The 21,747-nt window shown below is 42.6% G+C and overlaps 1 protein-coding gene across 1 annotated transcript in view; it reads right to left on the bottom strand.

Moving 5' to 3' along the window:
• LOC144488156 (NACHT, LRR and PYD domains-containing protein 3-like) overlaps positions 1-3,505 on the bottom strand; it is a 33,020-nt gene extending 29,515 nt beyond the window's left edge. Inside the window, exon 1 of the mRNA XM_078206176.1 lies at positions 3,424-3,505. Within this exon, the coding sequence (XP_078062302.1) occupies positions 3,424-3,505 (82 nt within the window). The remainder of the gene's footprint in view (positions 1-3,423) is intronic.
• Positions 3,506-21,747: the final 18,242 nt, after the last annotated feature.

Here is a 21,747-nt window from a genome sequence, read left to right as displayed (position 1 = left end):
CGTGAGTGGGGTGTTTGCGTGTGCATAGATATGTGTGAGTGAGTGCACAGAGAAAGAGAGAGAGAGATGGAGAAAGACAGAACAGAGTGTGTGCGAGAGAGTGTGTGTGAGATTATGTGAGAGTAACAGAGAAGGAGAACAACTGACAGAGAGTGTGTGGGAGGGAACATGAGAGTGAAAAATTCCCTGAGACTGCGGGTGTTAAACAGAATGCGATAATAACAGAGGAGAGGTTGAGGGATAAAGGGTTTGAGACTATGTTAGGGAGAATGACAGAGGAAGCGATGAAGAGGGAGATAGTGTGCGTGAGAAAAGGCGAGAGGATAATATTGTGAGACTGGCTAGGTGAGAGTGAGAATGTCGATGTATGTAAGATAAAGAGAGAAAATGTGAGAGCAAAACAGAGTTATCGATGTGTGTTTGAGAAACACGGGTCACGGGCCTTCGGCCTCTGATATTCGGGTAAGCGTTCTCCAAGGCGGCCTTCGCGACACACGACAGCGCAGAGCCGCTGAGCAGAAACTGATAGCCAAGTTCCGCACACACGAGGACGGCCTCAACCGGGATATTGGGTTCATGTCACACTATTTGTAACTCCCACAGTTGCGTGGACCTGCAGAGTTTCACTGGCTGTCTTGTCTGGAGACAATACACATCTTTTTAGCCTGTCTTGATGCTCTCTCCATTCACATTGTTTTGTTTCTTAAAGACTTGATTAGTTGTAAGTATTCGCATTCCAACCATTATTCATTTAAATTGAGTCTGTGTCTTTATAAGCTCTGTTTGTGAACAGAATTCCCACTCACCTGAAGAAGGGACTCAGAGCTCCGAAAGCTTGTGTGGCTTTTGCTACCAAATAAACCTGTTGGACTTTAACCTGGTTCTTAATGTGTTTACCCCAGTCCAACGCCGGCATCTCCACGTCATGTTTGAGAAACACACAGCGTGTATGGAAGAGAGTGCGTGTGAGAGGAAGAATGAGGGTGTTGTGGGTGTCCATAAGAAAGAGATTGTGAGAGTATGTGAGAAATATGTGAGATGAAGACCATGCGAGAGATTATGTGACAGAGAATCTGTGTGTGACTGAGTGACGATGAGTCTGAGAATGTGTGTATGAGTGCATGTGTGTGAGTCTCTGTGAGGGATAGAGTGTGAGAGTGTGTGCGCAAGTGAGTGACAGTGAGAATGAAAATGTGTATGTGAGAACATGTGTATAACTGTGTATGTGGGACAGCGTGTGTGTGTGAGAGAGAGAGAGAAAGAGAGTGCACTGTGACAGAAATTGTGCAAGAGAGTTTGTGTGAGAGGTTTTTGAGGTTTTTTGCAGAGGTTTTTTTAAATCATTTACTGGATCCAGATGTCACTGGCTAGGGTAGCATATATTGTCCGTCGCCGATTGCCTTTGCGATTGTGGCGATGAGCTGCCTTCTTGAAGTCAAGGAACCGAACAGCACGTCTTTCGGGCTATCGGATAAAAACGGAGCACCCGCAGGAAAACCATGCAGGCGCAGGGAGAACGTGCAAACTCCACATAGACAGTAACCCAAACCAGGAAACGAACCCGTGTCCCTCGCCTGTGAGGCAGCATAGAGGGAGCAGCTGGAAAATGCAAGGTTAAAACAGAAGTTTAGTGAAGCAAAACTTGAAACTGACATGTGGCCTTAGAAGTTGAACAATATAATGATATGCAATTGTCACGGGTGAGTCATTTTCTTACACACTGTGAGAAGGACGATAATGAGAAAGAGCTGTGATAGAGGGATGCAGCTAACAATAATTTGGGGAGATAGTGCAGAAATATAGTAAAATCGAGGCAACTGTGAAGTGAAACACAGAACACAATCAAAAACTGTCTAACGACACAACGTGTCAGAAGGAGAGAGAGGCTGACGTAGAGAGTGATAAATTGGCGTCTCTATTATCAGCTCAAATGTATGATGTGCAGTTTTGAGAACCACGGGGAAGACGGAATCAGTGATAAATTGAATTATTGAATTTGCTACTGTCGCCTATGATGGGTTGTTTTGCACATTTGGGAACATAGAGCTGGATGAAGACAGCGACAGGGGCGGAGATATGGTGTGCATTTGGTGAAACCATCAGGTCCACTTGCACCCATGATCACGACCCTCACATCGACCGCAAAGAAACCCACGGGACCATTTGTACCAAAACAAATAAGTGTGCAAGTGATTGCGCGATGTTACAGAACTGGGAGGGGAAGGAACTATGTCCCCACACATCACCTGGAAATGTTGTAAACAAATTGGCAAGAGGCAAATGCAAGGGTCGGTTCACACCGATCCACTGCTGTGCTGTAAATTGGTGGGAGGCTCAGGTTATAGATAAAACAAATCACGCCTGTATGGATAAGCTAACTAACAATCTGGAAAAAGGCTTTGAATCACAGCATTCTGAATGCACATTTAAAACACAATATGCTTTGATAAGGAAACTTGTGTTTGAGTAAGTTTCTGTGTTGTGTGACAGGTCCGTGTGATTTTTCTTGCCAGCGAATCTGTGCCTCCTGTCTGTGGCATTGAATTGTGCTGGTTAACCCTCTGTGATTTGGTTCCATTAGCTGGTTTCAAGTTTCTTGTTAAATGCATGCAGTTGTATGTTTAAATAGGTTGAGTCAGGAGAGGATAATTGTGATAAAATGATACAGGTGTTTTTAAAGCACCTGCTTTGTTTTGGCGGGAGAGTGGTGATGATGGGACAATAAATATAATTATTTACACTTTGGTTTAACTTCAAAGACTATCTATGGCTTAGAGAGATTGACTATTAAACCAGAAAGGCATTGCTTATAATTTCTTCAGAATTTACCTTTAGCTTTGAGGATAATTGCAGTTTTTGTATAAAGAAGAATGATGACTCCTGTCTGAACCTATTCCCTTATTTTATTTTAATACTCTACTTTCAGTTATAAATCGTTAACAATGAATGAAAGCAAAGTTTAATGCTGTGCGGAGGATATGTGAATGCGAGGCATCCATGCTCGATGATATGTATGTCCAATAAAACACTTGTATGGATTTTTCTTTGCTGTCTTGGTAGCTTTAATGTTTTGTTTCCCGTAATTACGATTCTGTAATAAAAGTTTCAATAAACAGTTTATAATCAAATGTGGGTCATGAGCAGAATGAAAAATGAAATTTATAACCAGGCAAAACTTTGAAATTCCTTAATCCTGGGCACGGTTGCTGATAACTTATTTGTATTTTTCTTAACGGGCAGTGATGGTGTAACTACTTTTGAAAACTTTTGTTCTGTTTTAATTTCCAACGAGCAAAAACTTAACAATTCTCTGTTTAAATTTATTGCACATCTCATATACGGATTGCGATTTTTTATTTAGAGCAGATTTAATCTTTCAGTTTTTCTCAAATGGACAGATGTATCTGGACGGAATTAACTAACTTGGCTCCAAGCCAAATGTATATTTTGTGTTTTCTTCAAATATATAACTCATGAAGCACAAGACAATAAGGAAGTCGACCATCTTCAAGACTTCAAGATTGTTTAACACAACATGATGATAATTGGGGATGTAAAGGCTTTGTCTTTTTGTAGAAAAGGTGAACACATTTAAACTAATTTGTTACCCTTTGAATTAAAGTATTTGTGATTAAATTCACTTATCTTCCATTTCAACTCAGGCACTGCTGTATCTGATAATTTAACTCTTCTCTTAAAACTGCCATCCCTGGATATTTAACTGTTTAAATAAATTGATTGTATGAATATTAGCAACTCGTATTTAAGAAGTTACATACTGTTTAAGAGGCTAATAAGCATTTTTTAAAATTGTTATTAAGAAACAAGGAGTAATATGATTTAGTCTATATGTTTTTTTTGAGTTTCAAGACATTTTTGTTTTTCGAAAAGTGATGAGTTAAACATATTCTCAGCTTCTGCTCAATTTGAATCTTGGCCTCAATTTCTAAAGGTAATATGAAGTTTTTTGTGTGTTATGCATGCGGAGTAATGTTAATGTATACTCAGCTAACGTATACAGAGGCATGAAAAATATGTTGCTGAATTTATACTTAATTAAATGCTAATATATTAGAAATTAATGACTGTAAAGTCATTTTACAATAACACTTTAGGGCTGTTATGTGTTCAGGAACGAGGTGATCTGCAGATAGGAAGATAAAGTTAAATATTGGGAATGACAATGAAGTTGCAACAGATGATAAGATTTTTCCATCATTTAATTGTCTGCAGTTATGGAATGGAATTCAAAACCTTAAAAGAATAAAATACAGAGTTTGTGCCAATCACGCTATTCACGAACTAAAGGAAAAATAGTTAATGAAGGGGAAGCTGGTGGGTACCACATTAGCTGAATTCTATCAAAGAGACAAGATAATTGCTTGCTCCTTCCCCACATGCCAATGTGCCACCCCTATTCAAAAAGGAATGGAGGCAAAAAGCAGGTAGCTATCGGCCGAATAGCCTAACATCTATTGTGGAAAAAGATTGAAATCAATTATGAAGGAAGCAATAGCAGCAGATTTGTAAAATTATAATCTAATTAAACAGCGTCACCATGGCTTCCTGAAAGGGAAATATGTCTGACTAATTGATTACACTTTTTCGAGGACCTCTCAACCAGAGTGGAGAGAGGGGAAGCAGTAGGTGTGTTGTATTAGGACTTCCAGAAGGCGTTTTACAAGGTACGTCAAAAATGTTCAAGATATTAGATATGAGCCCATGATGTTTGAGGCAGTGTATTGGCATGGATCGAGGACTGGCTAATGGGCAGGAAACCGCGAGTGAGGGTTCCTTTTCAGGTTGGTGACCTATAAACAGTGGGTTTACACAGGGATTGCGGGACTGCAAATCTTTACAATATATAACAATGACTTGGATGAAGGAAATTAATGTTTTGTAGCCAAATTTACAGACAATAGAAAAATAGGTGGAAAGGCAAGTTGCAAGATGGATACGAATAGCTTACAAATAAATATTTCTAGGAGAAGCAAGTGGGCAAAACGTTGGCAAATGGAGCATAATTTGAGAAAATGTGAAGTTGTTCATTTTGGAAGGGAGAACAAAAGAAAAGTGTATTATTTAAATGCAGAAAAACTGCAGAAAGTCACAAGACAAAGTATCTTGGTGGTACGTGAGCACGAAACACAGACATCTCGCACATAGGTGCAGCAGGTAACCAGGAAATCTACTGGAATGTTGGCCCTTATTTCAAGGGTGTTGGAGTACGAGTAGGGAAGTCGTGTTGCAAGTGTTGGTGAGACCACATCTGGAGTACTGTGAGCATTTTTGATCCCTTTATTTAAGGAATATATTATTTCATTCACGGCATTTCACAGAACTTATGGAGGAATTGTCTTATGAAGAAACGTTAAGCAGGTTTGGACTCTACTCATTGGAATTTAAAAGAATGAGAACTCATTTTATTGAGACAGATAGGATTCTTAAGGAGGTTGTCAGGATAAATGCTGAGGGGATGTTTCCAGTCATGGGAGACTCTAGGACAAGAATGCATAGTCTTCGAATAAAGGGGCGCCAATTAAAGACTCTGCTCCCACAGGGCTGTGAGACTTTGGAACTCTTTTCCACAGAGAGCTGTGGCAGGAGGATTATTGCGTAGTTTTGAGGCTGAGAAACATATATTTTTGATCAGCAAGGGAATCAAGGGTTATGGCAAATGGCGGGGAAGTAGACATGAGGAATGTCATATCAGCGATGATCCAATTGAATGGCTGAGCAGGCCCAAGGAGCTGAACAACCTACGTCTGTATGTTTTTCTTATGGTCTTATGATCTTATGAGGGGCGGCAGGGTGGCACAATATTTAGCACTGCTGCCTCAAAGCACCAGGGATCCGGGTTCGATTCCTGGCTTGGGTCACTGTGTGTGTGGAGTTTTCACATTATCCCTGTGTCTGCGTGAGTTTCCTCTGGGTGCTCCAGTTTCCTCCACGGTCCAGATGTGCGGGTGAAGTGGATTGGCCTTGCTAAATTGCCAATTAGTGTCAGGGTGCATAACTAGTGTAAGTGCATGGGGTTATGGGGATAGGACCTGGGTGGGATTGAGGTCGGTGCAGACTCGATGGGCCGAATGCCCTCCTTCTTCACTGTAGGATTCTATGATCTATGATGTATGATCTTGTATATCCCAGCGTAAAAGCGTTGTGTGGATTTAAAACAGACAAACATCTGAATTGTACAATGGAAATCCGAACCCTCGATATTGACAGTGTCCAAGTTCCTTATAAGGGAAACGGGGAATATTGTATTACCACCTAATTGAAAGAGTAGGAATATGGCTGTGAGATTTTTTCCCATTGCTAACACCATCCTTTGCTTTGAAGCCCAGATCCCATCAAGGATAGGCCACCTCAAGCTGGTCGACAGAGATAAACTGGAATAAAACATCAATAATGTCAGTGAAGAATCAAACAGTACTTTGGGCAAGTACGTTGATAAATGTGGAACTAACATTATAATTTTACATAAAGTCTTGCAATGGATCAAGAAACAGATACAACTCACCAAACTATTGCCCAAGTCATTCAACAAAGAGGAAAAACCAGGCAACTGATTGCAGCAAAAAACGGAACCAACTGGTGAGATTAATTTTGGAATTGGGGTGCGAAAGTACAAATACAACTATGGATAATAATTACTTTGCATGTTGCAATTATTGTTGTATTTTCGACTCTGAAGTAACAAATGCATACTTTGATCATTTGAATTCCGGAGAGATGAAATGGAAAAAAAGTTAGAAACGTAATTGTACATAAGAAAGCCCGAACTACTGATCGATATACTTCGAATGTAACATGACATGGATTTGAATATCTGCTTAAACAGGATGCGGGCGGAGGAAGAAAGGCTGCAACAATGACTTAACAAGAATAATGGCAACAGTGACTGTTAAAAGGATATTCTCGCTGGGAGAGAAGCATGCTGGGATTTTTCTTCAACATGTCGATTAAAACCAGGTGCCTGTCGTGAAGAGACTGTGGTCTGGGAGCTGTGTTCTGAAATTCCTGTATTGGCCCAGACAAGGGAAGTTGTTTACATTAACAGAAACACTGCGTCTCTGATTTATATAGCTGCTATGCATGGGATATGTAAAATGAACTCAGTGTGAAGGCGTCTTTCAAAAGTAATTTCAGTGGATGTTCGAGCCATGTGATCGGTTTCTGGTTACACAATTGGCTGGATGACAGATAATCTTCCGGAGGCGAATGGAGAATTGTGGATAAAAAGCCATGTGAGTCCTTTGTTTGGCAGCGATAACTGAAAGAGACCGACCATCGCAAGTAGACTTGTACCCTGAAGGATGCTTCCGAGAAGGGGAAAATAGATTCTACATCGAGGATATTTAATGGCCAATGTTTTCCTCAACTGGGTAGTATCTATTTTCAGTTAAATAGTTAAAGTTGACGTTTACTTAAAGTTGATGTTCAGTTAAATTTAAAGTGCAGTTTAAGTGTTAAAGTTCAGTTGAAAGTTGATGTTCAGTTAGTAAAAGTAGAGTGATGATTTAATGAGTTGTAACTGTTCATGTTTGAGTTGGTACGAGAAGTGTAAAATAAAGCAATAATTGAATTGCTGTCCTTGTTTGCCTCATTAAATGAAATGCTTGGAATGTGTTTATATGAAAGCTGCATAACAAGAGTGAGGTTTGATGAGGCTCAATTGTGCTCCAATTCGCTAATTCTCAATTGATCAAAGGGGGACTAACAGCGAAATGTCTGAAGAGCATGATGAGAATAAGGTCAACTTTGCGCAAACAGGAGAACTGCTGCAGTTAAGGAACAGGAGCAATAAACAGAGGCCGTCAGAATCTATAATTGGGTAATAGCGGTAAGACAAGAGCATTTTACGGGACAAGTGGATCTTTAATACCTTAATGAGAGAGAGACTGTGCGAGCTCGAGTGAGTGAGCAGAATGTGTGGGTGTGAATTAGAAGTGGTGAGAAACATAGTATGAAAAACGATGTGAGAGAATGAACATGAGAAAGTTTGAGAGAGAAAGATAATCTGTGAGAGAGGTTATGCAGGTGTGTGGGAAAGTGTGAAAGAGTGAGTGAGAGAGTTTGCAAGTGTGTGAATGGGTGTGAGATTGAGGATGTGACAGAGAGAGTGATTGAATGAGTTATGGAGTGAAAGAGTGTGACAGAAAGTGATGGAGATTGTGAAGGAATCAACAGAAGAATGTATGTGCGCAAGAGGCGATGTGTGTGCCAGAACGGACGTGAGTGCCAGAGTGGAAGTATGTACCATCGAAGATGTGTGTGCAGACAGGGTTTGTGCCAGAGGGATGTGTGTGCCAGAAGAGGTTGTGTGCGCCAGAGAGGATGCGTTTTCCAGAGAGGATGTGTGTGCCAGAGAGGATGTGTGTTCCAGAAAGGATGTGTGCGCCAGGGATGCCTTTGTGCCAGAGAGGATGCGTATGCAAGAGGAGATGTGTATGCTAGAAGAGGATGTGTGTGCCAGAGAGAATATGTGTGCCAGACGGGATGTGTGCCGGAGAGGATGTGTTTGCCAGAAGAGGATGTGTGCGCTAGAGAGGATGTGTGTGCCAGAAAAGGATGTGTGCCCCAGACAGAATGTCTGTGGCAAAGAGGATGTGTGTGCCAGAGAGAATGTCTGTGCCAGAAGTGAGTGTGTGTGCCAGAGAGGATGTGTGTGCAGAGGGAAGGTGTGTGCCAGAGGGAAGGTGTGTGCCAGAGGGAAGGTGTGTGCCAGAGAGAAGGTGTGTGCCAGAAGAGGCTTCATGTAATAGAGACGATGTGTGTGCCAGAAGATCAGTGAGGGAGGATGTGTGTGGAACAGTATGTGATAGAGAGGATGCGTGTGCCAGAGAGGATGTGTGTGCCGGAGAGGATGTGTGTGCCAGAGAGTATTTGTGTGCCAGAGAGGATATGTGTGACACGGAGGTTGTGTGTTCCAGAGAGGATGCATGTTCCAGAGAGGATTCGTGTTCCAGAGAGGATGCGTGTGCCAGAGAGAATGTGTGCGCCAGAGAGGATGTGTGTTCCAGAGAGAATGTGTGCGCCAGAGAGGATGTGTGTTCCAGAGAGAATGTGTGCGCCAGAGAGGATGTGTGTTCCAGTGAGAATGTGTGTGCCATAGACGATGTGTGTGCCAGAGAGGATATGCGTGCCAGAAGAAAATGTGTGTGCCAGGAAAGTTGTGAGTGCCAGAAGAGGATGTGTGCGGCCGAGGGAGGTGTGTGTCAGAGGATATGTGTGTGCCAGAGAGGATGTGTGCCGCAGAGAATATGTGTGCCAAAGGGGATGTGAGCCGGAGAGGATGTCTGTGCCAGAGAGAATGTCTGTGCCAGAGGGGATGTTTGTGCCAGAGAGGATGTGAGTTGCAGAGAAGATGTATGTGCCAGAGGGAAGGTGTGTGCCAGAGTGAAGGTGTGTGCCAGAAGAGGATTCATGTGACAGAGAAGATGTGTGTGCCAGGAGATGTGTGAGAGATGATGTGTGTGGAACAGAGGATGTGTGCGATAGAGAGGATGGGTGTGCCACAGAGGATGTGTGCGATAGAGAGGATGGGTGTGCCACAGAGGATGTGTGCGATAGAGAGGATGTGTGTGGAACAGAGGATGTGTGCGATAGAGAGGATGGGTGTGCCACAGAGGATGTGTGCGATAGAGAGGATGGGTGTGCCACAGAGGATGTGTGCGATAGAGAGGATGTGTGTGGAACAGAGGATGTGTGCGATAGAGAAGATGTGTGTGGAACAGAGGATGTGTGCGATAGAGAAGATGTGTGTGGAACAGAGGATGTGTGCGATAGAGAGGATGTGTGTGCCGGAGTGAATGTGTGTGCCGGAGAGGATGTGTGTGCCGGAGAGGATGTGTGTGCCGGAGTGGATGTGTGTGCCAGAGTGGATGTGTGTGCCAGAGTGGATGTGCGTGCCAGAGTGGATGTGTGTGCCAGAAGAGGATGTGTGTGCCAGAAGAGGATGTGTGTGCTGGAGAGGATGTGTATGCAGAGAGGATATGTGTGCCAGAAGAGGATGTGTATGCAGAGAGGATATGTGTGCCAGAAGAGGATGTGTGTGCCAGAGGGGATGTGTTTGCCAGAGAGAATGTATGTGCCAGACATGATGTGTGTGCCAGAAGGGCATGTGTGCGCCAGGAAGAATGTGTGTGCCAGAAATGATGTGTGTACCAGGGAGGGTGTGTGTGCCAGAGAGAATGTGTGTTTGCCAGAGACAATGTGTGTGCAGAGAGGATGTGCATACCGGAGAGGATGTATATGGCATAGAGGATGTGCGTACCGGAGAGGATGTGTGTGCCGAGAGGGTGTGTGTACCGGAGAGGATGTATATGGCATAGAGGATGTGCACATCGGAGAGGATGTGTGTGCCAAGAGGATGAGTGTGATAGAGAGGATGTGCGTGCCCGAGAGGATGTGTGTGCCGAGAGGATGTGTGTGATAGAGAGGACGTGTGTGCCAGTGGGGATCTGTGTGCCAGGAGAGGATGTTTGGGCCAGGAGAGGATGTGTGCGGGAGACGATTTGTGCGAGAAAGTCGATGTGAGATACAATGCAAGACATGAAGCATTTTGTTTGGGAGTGGAGTTTGGAAACTCGTAAGAGACAAGCATCTGAGCGGATTCTGAGGAGAAATAGCAAACTATCTTGTGTGTTGATGAGACCGTCATAGTTTCCTGCAATTGTACATTGTCATTCGTGTTCTTCTTCAAACGTGTGTATATTGGGAAACCTAAGGAGGAGTACAGGTGTATTTTATCGTAATCCATTTTTCATTGTTTAATAATGTTCCTTTCTTGTTGCCAAAACAAAGTAGTGGTTCTGTGACTCTGTTAGTCCACGTTTATTTTTTTTTCTTTTTAAAAGTTGCAATCCTTTGAGCCAGAGTTTCATTCTGGGATCATCCCATCCCGTTGTAACATCGACTGGAATTGTTACAGAGCGGGGACCTGCCTGGAATTTCAAAACGTTGAGAAAGGGTAATTGGATTCTTAGTAAAAATTCAATGGAAATTTTCACACGTGGAAGGCCAGTTACTGGATGCTGAACGGTAAAATTATTTTGTTGTTTATTGTGCCACAGTTAGAATGCAAAATGCCGTTTATAAATTGCTAAGACGTTCCTGAAAATGGAAGGTGTAACACTGATGGGTTTACAGAAAGTAACTAAGACTTAGTTAACTGAATTGGCAGATAATTTGGAATGAGAGTGACTTGTCGGGGAAAGGAAAGGTGGAATTATTGAAAGTCTCGCGAAACATTTAAAATTGCAAGGGTTGTCTGACAGACCAAGTTCTTCGAAAAGTGGGGAAATTGGACACAAGAGGGAGCTGGAGAAATTAATCGCTGCCGACTGCGTATTTCTCTGTTCAAGCCGAACAAAGATCCACCACCATCCAGTTATTACATAACCTCCAAACAATTACCACTTATAGATTGAGACACAAGAGCCAAACTATGAGACAGAAGAGAGAAGAATGCAAAGTGTTTAAGGAAGATTGAAACAAAGAAGTGAGAATTCGGCACCCCTCTCCGCATGGCAGCATCAGGGCTGCCTGAGCACCACATGCGGTATTGAGAAGTCTGAGCTGAACCCCATGCTGATTGATCTGAGAAAAGTCAGGTATGGAAAGGTCTGGTCTGAGCACTTTCCTGAACTGAAAACATTCAGAAATTCCGTAAATGAGGTCCTTGAGAAAAGCATTAACTCAATCTCAGAACTGGAACAAACAGTCAGCGGGTTTTCAAAGCAGTTACTGGAGTCTGAGAACAGAATGAGAAAGTTTGAGGATAACAACATAAGCAACGACAAACTCCTCTTTCATTTACTCTATCGAAATAGGCAGTTAGAGGACAGATATGAGTACCTCGAAAAATTCAGGAGACTAAATCCCCTGTGAATTTATGGGGTGCCAGAAAACTCCGAAGGCGGGGACATTATCCATTTGGTCAAAAGCTCTTTCAATGACCTGGAGAAACTGCCAGTCGATGTTCTACTACAACTCGAGCGGGTTCATAGATCGTTGCAGCAAAAGCCGTTGAATACTAATACACCCCTGAGATAACCGGTGGTAAAATCGCTCAGATTCCGGACACAAGAATATATTCTCACGAAGGCTTGAGGTGAGAAAAATCTCCAATTGAACGGAAGGCGATTCATGCTACATAACGATGACTCGCCACATCTGGAGTGGTAAACATGTGATTATACAGCTATTAAAAAGCAGCTTAGGGAGAAAAGCATAAGGTTTCAAAACATTGCCCGGTGAGGCGGAGAGTCCACCTCAAGGATGCAAGCAAAACCTTTTCATCTGCATTGGAGGCTGCAGAGGGTTTGCAACATCTGGGCATCAGTGCGAGCCGATTGGAGGGTAAGCAGCTGGAGCGAACTTTGCACCACATCGCATGTTATTTGCTGATATTATTTTCCAAGTGGCAGAGATTTACTTTTTATCTGCACTTTGCTTTATTCAGTAATGTTCAGAAAGTTTTAGCCAGTTCACATAACGGGTGGGGATATGAACACTTTGATGGGCAGGGTGGAGCAGTCTCAGCTGACCGTATCCATGGACACGGCTGTGCTTATTTAGACGGGAGCGTTAACTCATGTGGCTTATCACCAATGGAGCTGTCGGCTTCAGAGTCGGAACATCTGCTCTGGAGAATTATAGTTATGAGACTCAAGTAGACATTTGATGGGTTGAATAGCGAGCCACTTTTGTTGGTTTAAGCACATTTGGTTTTCAGCACTTGGAAATGGATCAAATTTGCAGTTAAACGTTTTATGTATACAGTTTTTATCTCACAGTGATCCCAAGTAAACCATGTAAAAGCCATTGTATTGGCAGTACATTTTTCTTTATTTTTCTCCTTCCCCCCTCTCTCAAAGCTTTCTTCTCTGATGTCAGGCTACTTGCCCAGCTGATACTCCGGTCAGATCAATTAAATGCAGATTATTATGGATGTGTTCAAGGTAATTCGCGAGAATGTAAAAGGGTAATATAAACCTCTTCAGGGAAAAATGCTCTCCGAGCTGAAACATCAAAGCTGCAAAATTGTATTTTTAAAGGAAACACATTTGTCAGATAAAGAACATAGTAGCTGGGCAGATGTTGGACAAACCAGGTCTTCTTTTCCTCTCACCCATCAGGGGGAATAAGGGGTTTAACAATCTTATTTCACAGACTGGTGAAGTTTTGTGTCCACTCACAACATACGGACAATGAAGGCAAATTCGTATTGCATAACGGAACAGTAGAAGGCACGGAACTGTCATTCATGTGCCCCAAATGAGAATGACCCACAATTCATGAAAACAATCTTCAAACTTATCTCAGCTAAAAGTACAGGATTGTTCTTATTGGGTGAGATTCGAATTGTGTTCTGTCCCAAATGGGAGACTGGCTCTCAGCATCATCAAACCCCTGCTCCAATATAAGCAAATCACTGAGCAATCATGTTCCTGAATCTGGGCTGCTGGACATATGGAAGCTTGTTTAGACAAGAGAGTTAACAGAGACTTTATATTTTACTCCAAAACTCACTGCTTTCACTCTCGCATTGACTATTTATTTACAATTGAGTCAGAGTCTCATAGAATCATTGACAGTGACATTCTCGCTATAACTCTCTCAGATCATAAATCCATAGACTTGTGACCTGGGTCAAAAATCTACTCCAAAGAGATGGCGTTTGAATGCATCTTCCTTAAATGATGATGGGAAAATAATTACAACGTTGTCTATAACTTAATACTGTCCCTGACTCTATGAAACAGCGTGAAGGAACATTTAAGGGACCGCATCATATCATTTACTTGTTCCAAAAGGAAGAAGAATAAATTAAACTGATCAAATGCAAAAAGGTAATTCACGATTTAGAACAGCAACACAATAAGCAGCACTCATTAGCTTTGATGGTCACCCTCACAAAGGCTCGCCGAGCTCTCCATACTTGACATTCAGAACAAGTTGAAGGGTGTTTATGAGTTGCAAAACAGAGACATTACGAGCATGCTAACAATGAGAGCCTTGATAGTGGGGAAGGAAGCCACCTGGTCCATCGAGTCTGTAACGATTCTCCAACAGGACATCCCACCCAAGCACTTTCCCGTAACTCCACATATTTACTCCCGCTAATCCCCCGAAATGGATGAGTTAACTGAGGATTTGAACTATTTAAAGAATAAACTTGAAAAAGCAAACTTGGGGACGGTTCAGTGAAGTTCAGGCATTCGAAGTAGTTATGGACGATGGTGGAAAATACACAGAACAAGAAAATGAGGTTCTGGTAATTCAGAGTTGGTTAAGTGAAAAAATATAAAGCACAACAGACGAAAGATGATTGGGAAAAACAGGAATGCAGTGTGAAGGTTGTGATGCGATCAGCCATGGACTTGTTCAATGGTGGAGCAGTTTAGAGGGACCGGGGGGTCAACATTTGCTCCTAATGTGTATGGTCGTATGAATTGCAAACTTGAACCTATGCAGAACAGATGAGGATGGACGACAAATTCAAACAATATTTAACCCTGATTCCGAGACTTCGATTTTCTGATTCCCAAATTCTGACAACTAATTATTCAGACTCTGAGAAGTGAAATAATTAGTTTGCAATCTTCACTGTCATCACTTACCTTTTAGGTTACTGGGTACTTCCGATAAACCTTGTGGGATGTTCATGTAAACAAATGCATCAGGACCTGATTAAAGGAATTACAATCATGAAATCAGCTATGTGCAATATCAGAAAAATCTGCAATGTTTAATTCACTGCGCAATTTTACTGTACCAAGTGTCGGTAATTCTCTCAGTATTTTCTCCAACTTGGGTAACCCACGGTGCATTTCCACAAAGGATTTCCACATCACCCTGAGAGCCCGAGAGCCTTTCTGTATCACCAGATTTAGGAGAAGTTTGGAACAGTCCGAGAGGTTCCCACTGTCTGCGATTTCATTTACTTTCTGTAAAGAAAAATAAGGAGCGTATTGGAAAACAGAGTGAAAGGTAAGCACTGGGAATGAGAAGGAAAGGATCTGTTCAGGGATTTCCCAGGTGTTTTGAGGACAGGAGGCAGTCCCTGGACTGGGTCCTGATCCGTTCTGAACACTGAATAAAGATCACATTTTGATTCCGTCCTTAATTTAAACGACATATAAATAAACCAAATTTTTAATTTAAAATAATTTTCAAAGAGAGTGAGAAATCCCAGAGAACCAGCAATAATTTCAATGGGATTAATTTCATCTGAACTTCCGTGCCCAACATGACGTCAGATTACTGTTAGACTATATGATCCACTTTTTTATTATGTTGTGGCAGTGTATCATGTAAATGGCAAACACCGCTGCCATGTGTGTCGATAGTGGAGGGTGTGAATGCTGATGTTGGTGAGATGGGGTGTCAATCAGGTGGCTGTTTTGTCCGGGATGCTGTCGAGCGTCTTGAAAGTTGTTGGAACTGCGCACATCCAGGCAACTGGAGACGATTCCATCACACTCTGACTGTGCCTTTTAGACGATGAATAGGCCTTGGGGAGTGAGGAAGTGAGTCACTCTCCACAGAATCTCTAGAATCTGACCTGCTCTCGTCACCAGTATTTTGTGCCTGGTACAGTTCAGTTTCAGGTCAGCTCCGATCACTTTGGCCATGTGCATCTGGAACAGACAGCCTGATAAGCAGGAGGTCAAATAAGTTAAACTTTTGTTGATTCACTCACCGCCTGCCGCAGACCCAGTGCAACCCTTTAGAACGTTGCTAGCTCATTCAATGGTGGCGCTACTGAGCATGACTTGTTGATGGATATTTCAGTCGCCACCCAGAGTAGATTTCCTGCCCTTGCCATCCTCAGTGCTTCCTCCAAACACTGTGTCACATGGAGGGGGACTTGTTCATCAGATAGTGGGCATTGTAGGCTGAAACCAGCAGGCAATTTCATTGCCACGCTTCCAACCGGCTTAATGAGACTTCAGGGAGTTCAGACTCAATGTTGAGAATATCCAGGGCAATCCGCTCCCCACTGAATGTCAAGGTGCTATCACCTCTTGTGGGTCTTTCCTGTCAGTGGGACAGGTCATAGCCAACAATGATGAAGCTGGTATTTGGGACATTGTCTGCAAGTATGATGTTAAGAGTTTCATTGTTTCAGGGTACTGGTTGACTCGTCAATGGGATAGCTTTCGGAGCCTTAGCACTGGCCCCACATGATGAAATTCATAGGGTCGACAGGGTTGGAAATGTAATTGTAATTTCCGGATTAACCTTTCAGTTTCAATACTTTTAGAGTTTGCAGCCTTTTAATAAAACTGAGTTGCCTGTTAGACTCTTCAATAGATAATCACACTGTTTTAGAGCTGGGGGTCACACGTAGTCCAGGCAAGGACAGCAGATCTCAGTCTACAAACGACATTATTGATTGGTATGGGTTTTTACATCAATGGATAATTTTTTCCTGGTCAGCATTACCGAAACTAGATTTCAATTCAAGATGTATTAGTTGATTATCATTTCCAAAATATTCCATACTGGGATTTTGAAAGCATGTGTCCAGAGTATTCGCCCGCATTATTAGTCAACAACGTTGTCTACATTGGGGCAGGGGTGTGCTGGTAATTTGGCAACAAGTGCAGGTTAGAGACTGCGAATTCTGCAAGCGTTACCTGTGCATATGTAGAAACATGGAAACCAGGAGCAGAAGTAGAACATTTATCCTCCGATCATGCTCCGTCATTTATTGAGATCATAGCTGACCATCTATCTCAATGCCATATTCTCGCTTTCTTTCCGTATCTTTTAAAAATGCATTTCTTTCTTGAACATATTCAGTGACTTGGCTTCCAGAACCATCAATGGCAGATAATTCCACAGATCCACTACCCTTTAAGTGAAAAAAATTCTCCTCCTCTCCTAAAACGTCTCCCATATTCTGAGACTGTGCCCCCTTGTTCTCGATTCCCCAATCATGGAAACGTACCCCGTGTAGGTCGTCTGTCCAGTGCTGTTAGAATTTTATACATTTCAGTCAGATCTCAAAGAACAAAGAACAGTATAGCACAGGAAACTTCATAATGCTAAAGTGCAAAGGGACTTGGGAGTCCGAGTCCAGGATTCTCGAAAGGTAAACTTGCAGGTTGAGTCCGTAATTAAGAAAGCAAATGTAATGTTGTCATTTATCTCAAGAGGCTTGGAATACAAAAGCAGGGATGTACTTCTGAGGCTTTATAAAGCACTGGTTAGGCCCCATTTGGAGTACTGTGAGCAATTTTGGGCCCCACACCTCAGGAAGGACATACTGGCACTGGAGCGGGTCCAGCGGAGATTCACACGAATGATCCCAGGAATGGTAGGCCTGACATACGATGAACGTCTGAGGATCGTGGGATTATATTCATTGGAGTTTAGGAGGTTGAGGGGAGATCTGATAGAAACTTACAAGATAATGAACGGCTGAGATAGGATGGACGTAGGGAAGTTGTTTCTATTAGCAGGGGAGACTAGGACGCGGGGGCACAGCCTTAGAATAAAAGGGAGTCACTTTAGAACAGAGATGAGGAGAAATTTCTTCAGCCAGAGAGTGGTAGGTCTGTGGAATTCATTGCCACAGAAGGCTGTGGAGGCCGAGACGTTGAGCGTCTTCAAGACAGAAATTGATAAATTCTTGATTTCTCGAGGAATTAAGGGCTATGGGGAGAGAGCGGGTAAATGGAGTTGAAATCAAAAATGATTGAATGGTGGAGTGGACTCGATGGGCCGAATGGCCTTACTTCCGCTCCTATGTCTTATGGTCTTATGGAAACAGGCCCTTCGGCCCTCCAAGCCTGTGCCGCTCCTCGGTCCAACTAGACCAATCGTTTGTATCCCTCCATTCCCAGGCTGCTCATGTAACTATCCAGGTAAGTCTTAAACGATGTCAGCGTGCCTGCCTCCACCACCCTACTTGGCAGCGCATTCCAGGCCCCCACCACCCTCTGTGTAAAAAACATCCCTCTAATATCTGAGTTATACTTCGCCCTTCTCACCTTGAGCCCGTGACCCCTCGTGAACGTCACTACTGATCTGGGAAATAGCTTCCCACCGTTCACCCTATCTATCCCCTTCATAATCTTGTACACCTCTGTTAGATCTCCCCTCATTCTCCGTCTTTCCAGGGAGAACAACCCCAGTTTACCCAATCTCCCCTCATAGCTAAGACACTCCATACCAGGCAACATCCTGGTAAACCTTCTCTGCACTCTCTCTAACGCCTCCACGTCCTTCTGGTAGTGCGGCGACCAGAACTGGACGCAGTACTCCAAATGTGGCCTAACCAGCGTTCTGTACAGCTGCATCATCAGATTCCAGCTTTTATACTCTATACCCCGTCCTATAAAGGCAAGCATACCATATGCCTTCTTCACCACCTTCTCCACCTGTGTTGCCACCTTCAAGGATTTGTGGACTTGCACACCTAGGTCCCTCTGTGTTTCTATACTCCTGATGACTCTGCCATTTATTGCATAACTCCTCCCTACATTATTTCTTCCAAAATGCATCACTTCGCATTTATCCGGATTAAACTCCATCTGCCACCTCCATCTACCATCTGCCCAATTTTCCAGCCTATCTATATCCTGCTGTATTGCCCGACAATGCTCTTCGCTATCCGCAAGTCCAGCCATCTTCGTGTCATCCGCAAACTTGCTGATTACACCAGTTACACCTTCTTCCAAATCATTTATATATATCACAAACAGCAGAGGTCCCAGTACAGAGCCCTGCGGAACACCACTGGTCACAGACCTCCAGCCAGAAAAAGACCCTTCGAACACTACCCTCTGTCTCCTATGGCCAAGCCAGTTCTCCACCGATCTAGCCACTTCCCCTTGTATCCCATGAGACTTAACCTTCTTAACCAACCTGCCATGTGGGACTTTGTCAAATGCCCTACTGAAATCCATATAGATGACATCCACGGCCCTTCCTTCATCAACCGTTTTTGTCACTTCCTCAAAAGACTCCACCAAATTTGTAAGGCACGACCTCCCTCTTACAAAACCATGCTGTCTGTCACTAATGAGATTGTTCCGTTCTAAATGCACATACATCCTGTCTCTAAGAATCCTCTCCAACAACTTCCCTACCACGGACGTCAAGTTCACCGGCCTATAATTTCCTGGGTTATCCCTGCTAGCCTTCTTAAACAACGGGACCACATTCGCTATCCTCCAATCCACAGGGACCTCACCCGTGTCCAAAGAAGCGACAAAGATTTCCGTCAGAGGCCCAGCAATTTCATCTCTCGTCTCCCTGAGCAGTCGACGATAGATGCCATCAGGCCCTGGGGCTTTGTCAGTTTTAATGTTCCCTCTCATCCTTCTGAACTGTAGTGAAACTGACAAACTTGAACAAATCCCTCCTCTTCGGACAGTGCGGCCAACTCTTGTGTCAGCCTCCGCTATATTTTCTCTATGGCAAATATATCCTTTCAAACCTGCACGCAATACGACAGCTGTGGTCTTGCCAAGGCGCTGTACAGCTGCAGGTGGACATGCCTAATTATGATCAGAAGTCCTTTTGCAATGAAGGCAACATTCCATTTGCCTTCCCAGTTGCTTTAGGCATCTGCCTGTGCACTTTCACTGATTGGTGTACAAGGACACCCAGATCCCTCCGGCTGTTTATGCCCCAGATTATTTCAGCATTTGAATAATACTCTGTTTTTCCACACCGGAGTGTATAATCTTACATTTAGTGGCATTCTACTGCATCTGCCACTCAAATATCTGCTCACCCACTCACCTTGTCCAAATCACTTTGACAACTCCTTGTATCCCCCATTCCCTTAATCCCACCCAGTATTGTTGCATCAGTAAATTTGAAACTGTTACATTTGGTTCCCTCATCCTGATCATTTATATGTTATGAGAAAAGCTGGGTGTGAAGCCCTGATACCGGTGGTACCGAACAAGTCACTGCCTGTAATTTATTCTCACTCTCTTTTTCTTGTGTATAAATCAATTTGGATCCACGCTAACAAATTATCCCCTAACCCAGCTGCTTTAATTTGGCCAATGATTTGTTATGAGGAATCATATCAAAAGCCTTCTGAAAGCACAAATGTAAGTCTTCTACTGGTTCCTCATTAACTATTCTACTAATTACATCCTCAGAAAACTCCTGTCGATTTTTAAAGCATTATTTGCCTTTTATAAACCCATGCTGGCTTTTTTCGATCCCGTTAATGTTTTCGAACAAGTTGTAAAAAAATTTCTGGGAACTTCCCCACTACTGATGTCCGGCTAATTGGTGTGTAATGCTCTTTTTTTTTCTCTTCCGACCTTGTTAAATAGTGGGATTACATTTACAACCCTCAATTCCGTAGGAACTGCTTCGGGGGCTCATATCATTTTGGACAATGACCACCAGTGCATCCAATATTTTCAGAGCCACTTCCTTTAATACTCAGATGTCGAGTATCAGGTGCTGGTGATTTGCCACTCTTGAAACCCATTAATATCCCCATCACATTTTTCTCACGAATATAGATTTAGTTCAATTCCGCCTATTCATGTGGTTCCCGAACATATTTGGAAGTTGCTTTTTTCTTTTCTGTGCCCTCTTTTGTGATGACAGAATGAAAGTTTATGTGCAATTCAACTGTCATTTCTTTATTTTCCATTACAAATTTATTTGCTTTTGATAATAAGGTAATAAGGTTTGATAATAATTGTCTTTAGTTTTCTTTTTTCTTCGCATGTTTACAGAGGCTTTTACTGTTAGTTTCTACTTGTCTGCAATTTTAATCTCAATCTAATTCCTGCGCTGGATCATTTTTTAATCTTCTTTTGCTGAATTCAAAACATTTCCCATCATCAATCTTGCTGCCTTTCTATGCAAATTTTATATGGCTCTACGTTAGTTTTAATATTATCCCTAATTTATTGAATAAGCCAAGTTTGAGCCACATTTCATCAGTTTTTTGTGCCAGACAGGAAGTAAGCATTATTGTAATTCATGAAAACGTTGTTTAAATATAAACCATTTCCTATCCATCATCAACCACATAAGTCAGGTTCCGCCATCTATCCTTGATAATTCGCATCACAGACACTCTTAATTTCATTTGCTTAGATTTAGAGCTCTTGTTTCAGATTCAAATCTTTAACTTTCGAACTTAATGAAACGTTCTGTCATTTAATAGGTGCTCTTCTCCAAGGGAACTGCACAGGATTGTGAATTAATCCTTCATTACTCATTGCACAGTATCTGATTGAGAATAGGCTGTTCGCTGGTTGGCTCTTCAATGGATTTGTCTAAAAAGAACACTACAGGAATGCCTTCTCTTCTATACCATTGCTACTTTGGTTTGTCCAATCTCTGTGTAAATTTAAATCATCCATGATTTCAGTTGGACCCTTATTGCATGAATTCTGGATTTCGTGTTTAACACCTTAACTTCTATACCCCACATAGGCTGCAGCATTGCATGATATCAGATCATCAACACCGTCAATTGGGAATAAATAAATAAATAAATAAATTCTGGCCTTGATGGTGAGACGCACATCCAGGGAAGAATAAATCAAAAAAAGAGAAGCTCAACTTGTTGATGTTGGGGATTGAGGAGAAAGGGATAAGGAACTTTACCTGGTCGCATACAGTTTTAACATTTCAATATTAAGTTGTCATGCAGTCAAAACAAGGATGTTACGAGAGTTGAGCAATTATTGTTCATGTGAGAATCTGTGAATGTTGGAATAATTCCACTCGGGCGGA

Source organism: Mustelus asterias, unplaced genomic scaffold (genome assembly GCF_964213995.1).
Source record: "Mustelus asterias unplaced genomic scaffold, sMusAst1.hap1.1 HAP1_SCAFFOLD_1335, whole genome shotgun sequence".
NCBI lineage: Eukaryota > Metazoa > Chordata > Chondrichthyes > Carcharhiniformes > Triakidae > Mustelus > Mustelus asterias.
This window is presented reverse-complemented; position numbering and strand designations above follow the sequence as displayed.